The sequence below is a fragment of the Cnephaeus nilssonii genome (assembly GCF_951640355.1).
Source record: "Cnephaeus nilssonii genome assembly, chromosome: 21".
Classification (NCBI taxonomy): domain Eukaryota; kingdom Metazoa; phylum Chordata; class Mammalia; order Chiroptera; family Vespertilionidae; genus Cnephaeus; species Cnephaeus nilssonii.
This window is the reverse complement of record NC_137092.1, coordinates 43,034,037-43,047,219: the sequence shown is the minus strand read 5'-3', so window position 1 is coordinate 43,047,219 and position 13,183 is coordinate 43,034,037. Positions and strand designations below refer to the sequence as shown.

The 13,183-nt window shown below is 61.7% G+C and overlaps 1 protein-coding gene across 1 annotated transcript in view; it reads left to right on the top strand.

Moving 5' to 3' along the window:
* Window positions 1-13,183, top strand: part of DDR2 (discoidin domain receptor tyrosine kinase 2) — a 75,347-nt gene that overhangs the window by 44,725 nt on the left and 17,439 nt on the right. Inside the window, exons 3-8 of the mRNA XM_079761969.1 lie at window positions 2,452-2,554; window positions 3,705-3,936; window positions 4,031-4,178; window positions 4,324-4,429; window positions 8,866-9,049; window positions 9,970-10,213. Coding sequence (XP_079618095.1) covers window positions 2,452-2,554; window positions 3,705-3,936; window positions 4,031-4,178; window positions 4,324-4,429; window positions 8,866-9,049; window positions 9,970-10,213 — 1,017 coding nt within the window. The remainder of the gene's footprint in view (window positions 1-2,451; window positions 2,555-3,704; window positions 3,937-4,030; window positions 4,179-4,323; window positions 4,430-8,865; window positions 9,050-9,969; window positions 10,214-13,183) is intronic.

Genomic DNA, 13,183 nt, shown 5'->3' with positions numbered 1-13,183 from the left:
CTGTGCGCCGCGAGTAAGCCAGCCACGGATTCAGCCGCCCGCCCTTTCCGCGCACACGGGTCTCCGCACCTCCACAGCTCCTCTGAGTCTCAGTGTCCTTTTCTCTTTCCTTCTAGTTGTAGAATTTCCTCTCAGCCAGCTTTCCGGTGGTTCTGGACGATGTCCGCTCTGTCTTCCAGTTGCAGTTTTGAAATTGTTGTGTGAGGCAGCAGTATAGGTGTTTACCTATGCTGCCATCTTGGTTTCTCTCTGATGTCTTATTTTTGTTGATTGATTGATTTTCAATCTTGTTTTTTGTTTTGGATAGTTTCCATTGATGTTTTTAAGTTCATAAATCTTTTCTTTGATGTCTGATCTGTAATCCCATCCAGCATGCTTATCTCACACATTCCAGTCTCATCTGGAGAAATCTGATTTACTAATTCACTATCTCTCTCTCTCTCTCTCTCTCTCTATATATATATATATATATATATATATAAAAGCCTAATATGCAAAGTGTTCCCTCGGGAGTTCGACCAACCAGGAGTTCGATCGCTCGCTATGAGGTGCGCTGATCACCAGGGGGCATCGCGAAATGAAGGGAGGCCCTGTCCAGCACCTGGCAGCTGGGGAAGGGAGGCCCCGGCTGGCAGCCAGCAGCTGCTAGGGATTCTACCCATGCACAAATTTCATGCACTGGGATTCTAGTCTATATATATAAAAGGCTATTATGCTAAGTGTCCCTCCTACCGTCCGACCAGTTGCTATGATGTGCATTGACCACCAGGGGGCAGTGGCAGTTCTTGGGTGACATGCCCCAAAACCAGAGAGGAAGGAGCCCAGTTCCTCGTGGGACCGCATGATTCCACCTTGAGCCATGGGTTATGTTGTTGCTGGGCACTGTCGGCCCTGAATCTGGTTACTGCTCACTTGCGTTTGCGTTCCACACCCTGTACGACAGCAGCTTTGCAGAGTGCCCTCTCGCACTCCAGGACCCCTCGGGGGATGTTGGAGAGCCAGTTTTGGCCCGATTCCCACAGGCCAGGTCGAGGGACCCCACCTGCCGGAGGGACCCTGCTCACTCGGCAGATGCCTTTCTATCCACGGCGCCACCCCAGGTGCAGCCGGCCGGGGAGGGACCATGGGAGGTTGGCTCCAGGGCATGTCCTGCCCTGCCGGCCGCCTTCTAATTAATTTCCTTTCAATGTGCACAAATCCATACACCGGGGCACGAGTATCATATAAGCTCTTCTTACGGTTTAAATACATGCAACACAGTTCTGTTTTACTGTTTGATTTCCCAACTCTCATTTCTTTTTTTTTTTTTAATATATTTTATTGATTTTTTACAGAGAGGAAGAGAGAGGGATAGAGAGTTAGAAACATCGATGAGAGAGAAACATCGATCAGCTGCCTCCTGCACACCCCCCACTGGGGATGTGCCCGCAACCAAGGCATACGCCCTTGACCGGAATCGAACCTGGGACCTTTCAGCCCGCAGGCCGACGCTCTATCCACTGAGCCAAACCGGTTTTGGCCCAACTCTCATTTCTGTATTAGCTCTGAATTGGTTGCAATTGGCTGATTTTTTCTCATTAAAGGTTCTATTTCCCTGCTTCTTTACATGACTATTGTTTTCTAATTACACGGGACATGTTTAGCTCAGAGGCATTTGTTTTTGTCTGGAATGTAAGTGTAGCTGGGAGGCCTGCACTTCCTCTGGTCAGTCCTTCCTGCAAGCTCTGTCCCTGTCTCCGGGCTCTGCTCTGTCCCCACTCAGGACACCCTCCCGCCCCAGGGGCTCTCGCTCCTGAGCCCCCGACACGGCGCGGCAGGAGCTGGTGCTGAGTGGGCTCATCGCCTTCTTTCCTCTTTCAGGGTCGCTGCCCTGCGTGGTCTGATTTTCATTACATTGGACCCCAGTTTTTCACACGCTTTATCCTTTTCTGTGTGTTTGTTTCACCCAGGAGAGCAAACCCGGCCCGGCCCTACCTCGGGTGGAGGGGGTCATCTCAGGTTCCGGACTGAGCCAGGGGTCCAGCCTGGTGCCGATGGGCCGCGGCTGTGCTCAGCGCCTTCCCGGGCTCTGGGCTTGCTCCAGGGTTCCGTGAAACCACCCCCGGGAGGAAGGGGATCTCTGGGCCCTGCCCCGGGTTGCGGGGAAACCCCACACCTGCTAGCAGGGAGTGTGTGGAGGGGAGATCAACATAACTCGCGTTAGAGTCCTTGTCAGCGTTTGCACCAATCGGTACTTTGGCCGCAGGTCAAGGGTCAACGCTCGGACGATTGCGTGGTCATCGGTTTGGGGGCAGAACCTGGAAGGCAAGGCTGAGCGTCCCGGGGGCAAAGCGGGCCATAGCGACCCTGAGGATCCGAGCCGCCTTTTCCGTCCAATGACCAGCTGTGCTCTTGCCGGGGCCTCCGGACGTAAAAATACAGATCTCCTGTCTCTGCTTTCTCTTCGTCCAGCCGTGTGCCGCTACCCCCTGGGCATGTCGGGAGGCCACATTCCGGACGAGGACATCACAGCGTCCAGCCAGTGGTCAGAGTCCACCGCGGCCAGATACGGACGGTGAGGGCGGGGCCCCAAGGGGGGCCGGGGCAGCAGCCCCGAGTGGGACCGGCTTCCTGCACAGGCTGGTGCTTGGCGGGAGCGCGTGGGAGCGGGAGGACGTCCCGGGCTGCCCCCGGCTGCGTGTGCTCAGGGAGAGTTGGGGCTCGGCCGCAGGTGCAGGTCTGGCGACATCCTGACCGCAGAGGCCAGGCCACACGACAGCGGGGGCTCCGGATGCAGCGGGCTGGCCTCGCCCTCTCGCCGGGAGAAGCTGGAGGGTGGCTGGGCGGCAGACGCGGGAGGTGCAGGTTAGCGAGGACCTGCGCTCAGAGACGGTCCTCCGGGGCTGCTCTGGGAGCACCCTGCTCTCAGGATGCCTCCTGGGAGGCCGCACCCCCAGGAGCGTGGCGCTCCCCGAGCTCCGGGACGGGTCGTCTGCAGGAATCAGCTCCTTGTCCAAAGCCCCTCTGCTTGTGCGGGCCAAGCCCGCCTTCTTCGGGCTGAGTCTTTTGGTGCAAAGTGTGGGTTTCTGTGGAACTGGCGTCACCATAAGAAGAGCAACCTCCATACATTCCACTCGCGCGTCAAGGACGAGAGGGGTGGTGGGCTGGACAGGGCCAACAGGGTCGGCAACACCTGTGAGCAAAGGCACGAGCCGGGGAAGAGGGAGGGTGTCCGAGGGTCCCCGAACGAGCCTGATGCCCAGTCCACCGTTCTGCTCCCGCAGCGCAGCTGGACCTGAGAACCCGATAACTCGCGGTTCTCCTCTCCCCTCCCTCCCACCGGGTCTCCACCTGCTGGGCGGCCAGCCCATCCTGCCAGCGCACTGCCCACACCGCGAGCCTGAGGCCCCGCCCTCCCACCCGCCGTGACCTCCAGGCGGCCATCAGGGGAGGCAGGTGCCGTGACTGGGGAGGCTTCACGGCACGGCCCCTCCATCGAGGTCCCGCATCTGGAATCAGGCCTCCCTGTGACCTGAGGCCCAGCTCCCAGGGGTGACTGTCCTCTGGGTCCCTGGTGCCAGGGAGAGGGGCCTGACCACGCGGGGGCCCGGTGGTGCAGCCGCCGCGAGGGAGAACGCCCTGGCCCTGTGCCAGGCCGGGCCCTGCTGGCTGCGCGGGGAGCGGCGTGTCTGGGAGTCACGGTCCCGTCTCCCCTCGTGCCTCAGGCTGGACTCGGAGGAAGGGGATGGAGCCTGGTGTCCCGAGGTCCCGGTGGAGCCTGACGACCTGAAGGAGTTCCTGCAGATCGACCTGCACTCCCTGCACTTCATCACCCTGGTGGGGACCCAGGGCCGCCACGCCGGCGGCCACGGCATCGAGTTCGCCCCCATGTACAGGATCCACTACAGCCGGGACGGCGCACGCTGGATCTCCTGGCGGAACCGGCACGGGAAGCAGGTCGGAGGCGAGACGTCCAGCCCTGGGTGGACCCTCGGGGGAGGAGGGTCAGCGGAGTGTCGCAGCCATCCCACTCGCTCTGCTCTCCGCTCAGGTGCTGGATGGAAGCAGTAACCCCTACGACATCTTCCTGAAGGACCTGGAGCCGCCCATCGTGGCCAGGTTCGTCCGCTTCATCCCGGTCACCGACCACTCCATGAACGTGTGCATGAGGGTGGAGCTCTACGGCTGCGTCTGGCTAGGTAGGTCTGCGAGCGCCGACGGGGGCGGCAGGTGAGCGGCCCCAGGGGCAGCGCTCACCCAGCGGGCTGGTCCCCGTCCCGGGCTGGAGCCTCCGGGGCTCGGGGCTGGTCGGCTCCTGGCGCTGACCGTCTGTTCCCCTCGCAGACGGCTTGGTGTCCTACAACGCCCCGGCCGGACAGCAGTTTGTGCTCCCTGGAGGCGCCGTCATTTACCTGAACGACTCTGTCTACGACGGAGCTGTTGGCTACAGGTAAGTTCTGGGAGACGTGGGTTCTCAGAATGGGAAAATGGCCACTAAAAGAGAACCCTGTTTTATCATGGCTTGGGATCAATAGCCAATCAATCAATCAATCAATCAACCAACCATCCAGTGTTCCTTCAGACCCTGTCCTGGGCATTGTGAGATAATTCAGATGACGCCAACGGGTAGTTTACTCACCAGGAAGTGGGGCCTCGCTGGGAGGACAGGGCAATGGCAGGGAAACAGCTAACGGGACGGCTCCGGGGCCGAGGGCGCAACCGTGCTCCCCCTTGAAGCAGAACATAGGGTCTCACACACGAATGGCAGCCGTGCACGGGCCGCAGGGACTGAAGGCGTCCGTTAATAAATCGCACAGGTTAAGAAGTTCAGGCAGAATGACCCCCATAACTATAGGTGCTTTAGAAGATGTGAAAAGACGGGGCCAGTAGGAAAGGCTTAGGGTAGATGAGGCGGGTTTGGTTTTAAGGACGGGCTGGTCCTTGGAGCAGGGCGGGGGTGTGCAGTGAGGACAAGGACGCCTGGCCCAGGAGCTGGAGCTGAGGGTGGGGGCGGGGGTGTGCAGTGAGGACAAGGACGCCTGGCCCAGGAGCTGGAGCTGAGGGTGGGGGTGGGGGGGGGGCGGTGAGGACAAGGACGCCTGGCCCAGGAGCTGGAGCTGAGGGGGGGGGGGGCGGTGAGGACAAGGACGCCTGGCCCAGGAGCTGGAGCTGAGGGGGGGGGGGGGGCGGTGAGGACAAGGACGCCTGGCCCAGGAGCTGGAGCTGAGGGGGGGGGGGGGCGGGGGCGGTGAGGACAAGGACGCCTGGCCCAGGAGCTGGAGCTGGGGTGGGGGGGGGCGGTGAGGACAAGGACGCCTGGCCCAGGAGCTGGAGCTGAGGGGGGGGGTGGGGGGGTGAGGACAAGGACGCCTGGCCCCAGGAGCTGGAGCTGAGGGGGGGGGGGGGCGGTGAGGACAAGGACGCCTGGCCAGGAGCTGGAGCTGAGGGGGGGGGGTGGGGGGGGGGCGGTGAGGACAAGGACGCCTGGCCCAGGAGCTGGAGCTGAGGGGGGGGGTGGGGGGGGGCGGTGAGGACAAGGACGCCTGGCCCAGGAGCTGGAGCTGAGGGGGGGGGTGGGGGGGGCGGTGAGGACAAGGACGCCTGGCCCAGGAGCTGGAGCTGAGGGTGGGGGGGCGGTGAGGACAAGGACGCCTGGCCCAGGAGCTGGAGCTGAGGGGGGGGGGGTGGTGGGGGGGCGGTGAGGACAAGGACGCCTGGCCCAGGAGCTGGAGCTGAGGGGGGGGGTGGGGGGGGGCGGGTGAGGACAAGGACGCCTGGCCCAGGAGCTGGAGCTGAGGGGGGGGGGGGGCGGTGAGGACAAGGACGCCTGGCCCAGGAGCTGGAGCTGAGGGTGGGGGTGGGGGGGGGCGGTGAGGACAAGGACGCCTGGCCCAGGAGCTGGAGCTGAGGGTGGGGGCGCGGTGAGGACAAGGACGCCTGGCCCAGGAGCTGGAGCTGAGGGGGGGGGGTGTGGGGGGGCGGTGAGGACAAGGACGCCTGGCCCAGGAGCTGGAGCTGAGGGTGGGGGTGGGGGGGGGCGGTGAGGACAAGGACGTCTGGCCCAGGAGCTGGAGCTGAGGGTGGGGGTGGGGGGGCGGTGAGGACAAGGACGCCTGGCCCAGGAGCTGGAGCTGAGGGGGGGGGGGCGGGCAGTGAGGACAAGGACGCCTGGCCCAGGAGCTGGAGCTGAGGGTGGGGGGTGGGGGGGGCGGTGAGGACAAGGACGCCTGGCCCAGGAGCTGGAGCTGAGGGGGGGGGGGTGGGGGGGGGCGGTGAGGACAAGGACGCCTGGCCCAGGAGCTGGAGCTGAGGGGGGGGGGGGGCGGTGAGGACAAGGACGCCTGGCCCAGGAGCTGGAGCTGAGGGTGGGGGTGGGGGGGGGCGGTGAGGACAAGGACGCCTGGCCCAGGAGCTGGAGCTGAGGGGGGGGGGTGGTGGGGGGGGCGGTGAGGACAAGGACGCCTGGCCCAGGAGCTGGAGCTGAGGGTGGGGGGGCGGGCAGTGAGGACAAGGACGCCTGGCCCAGGAGCTGGAGCTGAGGGGGGGGGTGGTGGGGGGGGCGGTGAGGACAAGGACGCTTGGCCCAGGAGCTGGAGCTGAGGGGGGGGGGGGGGCGGGCAGTGAGGACAAGGACGCCTGGCCCAGGAGCTGGAGCTGAGGGTGGGGGTGGGGGGGGGGCGGTGAGGACAAGGACGCCTGGCCCAGGAGCTGGAGCTGAGGGTGGGGGGGGCGGGGGCGGTGAGGACAAGGACGCCTGGCCCAGGAGCTGGAGCTGAGGGGGGGGGGGGGCGGGGGCGGTGAGGACAAGGACGCCTGGCCCAGGAGCTGGAGCAGAGACGGCCTGAAGTGGACCTGTGAGGCCGTGTGCAGTCCGTTCGGGCCCTGCAGGAATTAGGGTTGGATAAGACCTGTTCCCACCTGTCCCAGGTGCCAGCACACCTGGCCATTTGCCCACCCACTTCAACACCTCATCTCGCTCAGCTCAGTCTTGATCGGCAAAAGTGGAGCCTGGCGGAGTCAGCCCACGGCGAGGGCCAGACTGGAGCTCCGAGGTTGGTGACTCAGGAGCGTGAGGTCCAGTGCCCCGGCCCCGAGGGGAGAGCAGGCGGCTCCCCACCGCCCTGACCGCAGCCTCCCGCTCCGGTCACTTCCTTCCCAGCTGCTGGGTCCGCTCCCCCGCTGCTTTATCGGCGGCATCATCCCTCGGCCACACCCCAGCGGCGCGTCCCTGGTCCCGAGGAAATCCCAGGCTTGAGTCCAGTTTGCTCACCAATCGCGCCTGAGGCGCAGGCGCCCGCCAGGCATGGCAGGCCTCACAGTGCAGCCACTGGCCCCGAGCTCAGCGGAGGGACGGGGCCACACGCGGTGTGAGGGCGCAGAGGCGGGGTTCGCCAGGAGGAGCCCAGCATGGAGGGCAGACCCTGGCCCACGCCATGAAGGTTCCTGCGCTTTGCTCCGGGGCTTGTGTGATTGAAACGGATGGAGGAGTGCCCGTGAAGGCGGGAGCTGCACGCGTACGGAGGGCCAGCGAGCACCCGGTGGGGTGGCTAGATGGGCCCAGACGGTGGTGGAGCCAGCAGCCAGGGGCGTGGAAATGGCGCTGGAGGCAGAGGGGCAGCGAGTGGACAGGACCACAGCCTCCCCTTAGGGAGGAGCAGCAGTTCAGTTCACCGAAAGCCGCAGGTGCGAGGCAGTGAGAGACAGATTTTGTCATAATTCAGAGGAACCTGAATGCCAGGGCCAGGACGGGGTGGGGGCAGAATGAAGTTCCCGGCCATATGGTGACTGGGTGGGGGTGAGGAGGGGCGTTCACGCAGGGAACGAGACGTAGAGGCTGACACGAGACACGAGGAGATGGAGCAGTGCGATGCGTGTGGCTGAGCGGGACGCGAGCTCCCCAGAGCAGAGTCCCGGGGAGGCCCGGGCAGCGGCTCCCGCAGCTCCGCCCTCAGAGCGGCCTCGTTCGGAGGCGGGAGGGCTGCCGGGCCCAGAGCAAAACAGCCAGGCCCAGACCCTCTGTAATCCATGCATCTCACTCTGTGGGTCTCATTGTCTATGAATTTGATTAAATTAAATACAAATGAGTACTTAAATGTGGCAGGTTTTTAATTCTTAAATTACAGTTTACTTTCAATATTACTTCGTGTTGTTTTCAGGTGTACAGCACAGTAATTAGACATTTCTATCATTTACCAAGTGGTACCTCAAGAAGTCTAGTCCCCCTGGCACCGTCCGTGGCTATCGCACGGCTCTGTCCCCTGGCCGTGACTGCCTGGGACCGCCGACTCGCACTTCTCGGTCCCTTTGCCTCTCACGGGGGGCGGGGGGGCGGGGGGCGGGGTGTGTGTGTGTGTGAAAGGGCCAGTGGCCTCCTGCCCTTGAGTCTGGTGTGGGATGGTTGTCGGGGTGTGGGCTGGCTTCCTGGGGCCGACTCACTGAAGAACACGTTTCCCACCAGCTCAGGGGCCAGGACATGGACGGGCAGGCTGCTGTCCACTCCGTGTGGTCCCTTCACTCCTCACTCCTGGACTCACTCATCAAATGTCTTTGATAACATTGAGTCTTTATCAAAAGACTTGTTATGTTCAGTATATAAGAATAGGTAAGGACACAACAGAGCATAGGAAGTGATAAAATACTGTTTAAAAGCTTTGCTATAAAGGGGAATTAAAATCAAATGTTTTGCAAAATGCATCGATATGAAGCTTAATGCTGCACCGATGCAGGATGGATGAGCCAATACTGTGAGATGTATCGGATTTTTCGTAACCCTGCGCCCTCCATGGTAACAGCCTCCTCAGAACCCGGCGCAGACGGGTGAGAGCTCTTCCGTGAGCATGCGCTGACTCGGCGCCTCTGTCCCCTCCTCTTGCCTTTGGCCGGCAGCATGACCGAAGGGCTGGGCCAGTTGACGGACGGGGTGTCCGGCCTAGACGACTTCACCCAGACCCACGAGTACCACGTGTGGCCCGGCTACGACTACGTGGGCTGGAGGAACGAGAGTGTCGCCAACGGCTACATCGAGATCGTGTTTGAATTTGACCGCATCAGGAACTTCACCACCATGAAGGTCAGCAGGGCGCACGGCCCTGGGCGTGGCGGGGGCTGGGCGGCCTGGGCGGGGCTGCAGAACACGCTCCTGATGGCCACGGGCGGCCCCCAGTCCCCAGCCTGTGTGGCCACTTCCTCACTGTAAACAAGCCGGTGCGCCCGTCAGCACGGTGGGCGGTCTCCAGGGCCCACCATGCTTGTAGGCCCACGAAGATGGTTAACTCCTTTAAATATCAGAAGAAAACAATTAACTTTAGGGCCAAGAATTATCCTCCCCTCTTAACAACACAGTTGTCACAATTGACTTTAATATCTCTTTAAGGAGGGAGGGGCCCACAGAGGCACAAGTGCCAGGCTGCGGAGGCGGCCCTGTGCCAGGGAGGTACCTGACTGTCCCACCCAGGAGGGTGCCCCGCGTGGCGCTTTCCCCACGGAGAGGGTGGGCTTTGCATTTTGAACCGCTTCCCACCCGGGGCCTCCCCCAGCACCGAGCACCAGCTGTTCGCAGGCAGGGATGTGTCTGTTCTCTGACTGGGCCCCCTGCCGGCTCTGGCCCTGACTCAGCACAGGACAGCTCCGTCACCTCTGTGGGCGGCCGGGTGACCGCCCCGGTGGCCTGCGCCAGCCGTCTGTCTCCAGGTCTGATGTCCTGCCACGCGGGTGCGAGGGGGCGAGCTCGAGGGCAGGGGGGGGGGCCTGGCAGAGAGCCCTTCTTGCGGTCACAGCCCCGCAGGCCAGTGACCAGGGAGCGGCCGCGGGCCTCCCTCTGGGCCGGAGCACTCGCCCCACCAAGGCATCTTCAGCCTCTGTCCGTAGGGACTCGGGGGCTCTGTCCCAGGACGGGGTAACCTCCGCCCGCCAGAGGCCTGGCATGCAGGGTATGTCCATCTCTGTGCGCGGCCAGTGCCGGCGGGGGAGTCACGGCGGCCCCTCCCCCAGGTGCACTGCAACAACATGTTCGAGAAGGGCGTGAAGACCTTCAAGGAGGTGCAGTGCTACTTCCGCTCGGAGGCCGGCGAGTGGGAGCCCAACGCCGTGTCCTTCCCGCTGGTGCTGGACGACGTGAACCCCAGCGCCCGCTTCGTCACCGTGCCCCTGCAGCACCGCATGGCCAGCGCCCTCAAGTGCCAGTACCACTTCGCCGACACCTGGATGATGTTTAGCGAGATCACCTTCCAGTCAGGTGGGGCTGGGCCCCGGGAGCGGGTGGGGTGGGGGGCGCCCCCGCCGGTGGCTTCTCAGGGCACGGAGGGACCGTGCTCCCGGCTGCCCCGCGGAGGGACAGGGACGGGGCCGTGGGAAAGGTCGTTTGCTTGGCTCTCCCATGTTTGTCTAAAAGAACTGAGATGGGGATTGGAAAGTGAGGGCACGGCGTGCTGGACGCTTCTGTAGAGTGAGCCCGTCGGCGGAGGCCCACGCCGCGCTGCTCAAACATCCGGAGGGAATTTTCTAAAAGCTCAGGAAGAAGCACAGGGACCATCGGCCGGCCCCCCGCTCCGACCGCCACACCTGTTTGCTCTGTTCTCCCCTCTGCCACAGTATTTGAGGGCAGATCTAAGGCAGTGTCTGATTTCATTACTAAAAATGTTAGGGTGCCGCTCAGAAAATAGCATGGTCTTCCATGCATAACACCTCTGTGACATCTAGCAACATGTACTAACAAGCGCGGCCACCCCTGCATGGCCCCGAGGCCCGCCCCCTCTCTTCCTGCTGTCTCGTGATGTCCTCTGCACTTGGCTGATTGGATAAGGCCCTCTTGGGCTATTTCCTTTATTATATTCCCAAATGTCTCTTTTAATCTGAAACAGCCTTTTTAAAAAACTGCATTCTGGTTTGGCTGGTGGCTCATCCCTCAGACAAAAGGGTGTATCTAAGGCTGATTTCAATTCTGGTTCCATATTTATTTTTGTCAATGGCTTTTCTTAGATGGTGCTTTGAGCTTTTTTTAATTTATTTTTTTTGGGGGGAGGGGAGACTGATTGTTTTATTTATTTTTATTTTTAAAAAATATTTTTATTGATTTCAGAGAGGAAGGGAGAGGGAGAGAGAGATAGAAACATCAGTGATGGGAGAGAATCATTGTTCGGCTGCCTCCTGCACGCCCCCTACTGGGGATCAAGCCCACAACCCGGGCATGTGTCCCTGACCAGAATCGAACCCGGGACCCTTCAGTCCGCAGGCCGACACTCCATCCACTGAGCCAAACCAGCCAGGGCTGATGGTTTTATTAGGGAGACTTTTGCCTGATTAACCTGCCAGAGCTTTCACCCCTCCCCCTGAAGAAATAATTTTTAAAGGGACAAGCAGTAGGTTTACATAGATTTTTAGAGTCTTTTCCTAGTTTCTTTTCTAAAGGCTATTTGTGAGTAACCCTGGGATTGTGTAAAGCTTTCTCATGGGTCAGGAAGTCAACAGCTTTAACCTCAGGGATGTGTTTAGTGCTTTATGTCGAACTCGTCTGGGCTGGGATGTTAGGAGCGCTCTCGGGCGGGAGAGGGCGATCCCACCAGCCTGCACCTCCACAATGCCCGCTGCGTGAGTCAGTCAGCTCCTCAGGATGCTGAAGGGTGGCCTCGCGCCTCTTGCATTCCTCTGCATTCATCAGCCGCCGCGTCTTCTGACCGGGCCGCCTCCTGCACCATTCGTGCCCAGGAGGGCAGGACGCACGCCTGGTTTCCCCTCCTCGCCAGCTGCCAGTGGGAGCAGGTGCCCTCGCCACCTTCACGGACGTCTACTGAGCTCCGTCTGCTCTCCGGCCTTGTTTGTTTTGGTTCATTGCGCACTCATTTCACTGCTTTTTATGAATTCAATGTGTGAGTCAAACACAGCGCTTCTCCTTTCTGATGCTCAGACTGTCCTGCGGTGAGCGCACCCCCCCTGCGCAGGCCCCGCGTCCCTCGGACCCAGCCCCACAGCCTCGGGAACGCGCCTGTTTTTAGAAGGAACAGGTGCCCCAAGCCCATTTTGAGCATTTACTGCCCCAGAGGTGGGGCCAACCATTCCTCCGGCGATCTTGGTTGCTGTTGGTGGGAATGATGTCCAGAGGTCACCGCGGGGTCAGAGCGCTGTGCCAGGTCTGGAGAAGCCAAAGGCATTGAGGATGCTGTCAAATTGGGACCAACGATCAGCGGTCAGAGGAGAGAAGAGGCCGCAGGCTGTGGAGTCGCCTGGACGCTGCCCGAGGACTGCGCCTGGTGCGTGGCCCGGAGGACACGTGTGGGCGAGAAGCAGCAGGAGAGGAGGAGGGACGAGCTTCAGGGTGAGCAAGGACCCCGCGCTTCATGAGCTGGTTTTTACAGAAGGAACTTCAAGATGCATTGCCCTTCAGGATGCACTGCTTAGAGAGCCAGGCCTGTGCCGCCGTGCCCTGTGGGAGGTTCCGTCTGGAAGCCACGGGCTGGCCATCCACGGGAAGTGTTTGTGAAGAGCCCACGGATCAATGTTCCAACGCGCTCACGCGTGTGAACGGGGACCGCGGACTTCCGTCCACGCGCAGGGTGTGCACAGCGGCTGGCACCGCGGTGCAGCTAATGGCAGCCTGGACGGTGTTTGGCTCCTGGGGCCTCCTGAGCTTTGGGTTCCACGTCACGATAATACTCGTGTTCACTGGACCCCAAGGACCCAATTCCGAGCCGTCCTGGAGGGCCAGCCACCGCGCACACGTGTGAAGCATGCTGAGAGGGAGAAGCGGGAGGTTTGGAGAGAGACATCTTATGGGACGGAAGTGCAGGTCTAGTTCTCGACCTCCTCGACCAGACTCCCCAGAGGAGAACGTCAGTTGCCCACGTCAGTCTGGCGAATACCGGGGTCCGGTCCTGCAGCTGCGGCCTCCCAGAGAGAGCGCTCGGGGCCGCCCCCTGGCCGCAGGACGAGGCGCCTTCACCAGGCCCGGGCCGGGCCGTGCGGGGGTGAGAGCCCTTCGGTGGCACAGCTGGACTTCCTGCAGGGAAAGAGGCCCTTGGCAGGAGCCTGCCCGGCCCAATTCCCCGTGCTCCTGAGCCTTGTCTGACTTTGGGTCTTACTTCCTAGGAGCTTTACGATAATATGTAGTCACATATTATCCACATCACCCTCCCTTCCTCCCTTCCTCCTTTCCTTCCTTCCTTCCTTCCTTCCTTCCTTCCTTCCTTCCTTCCTTCCTTCCTTCCTCCCT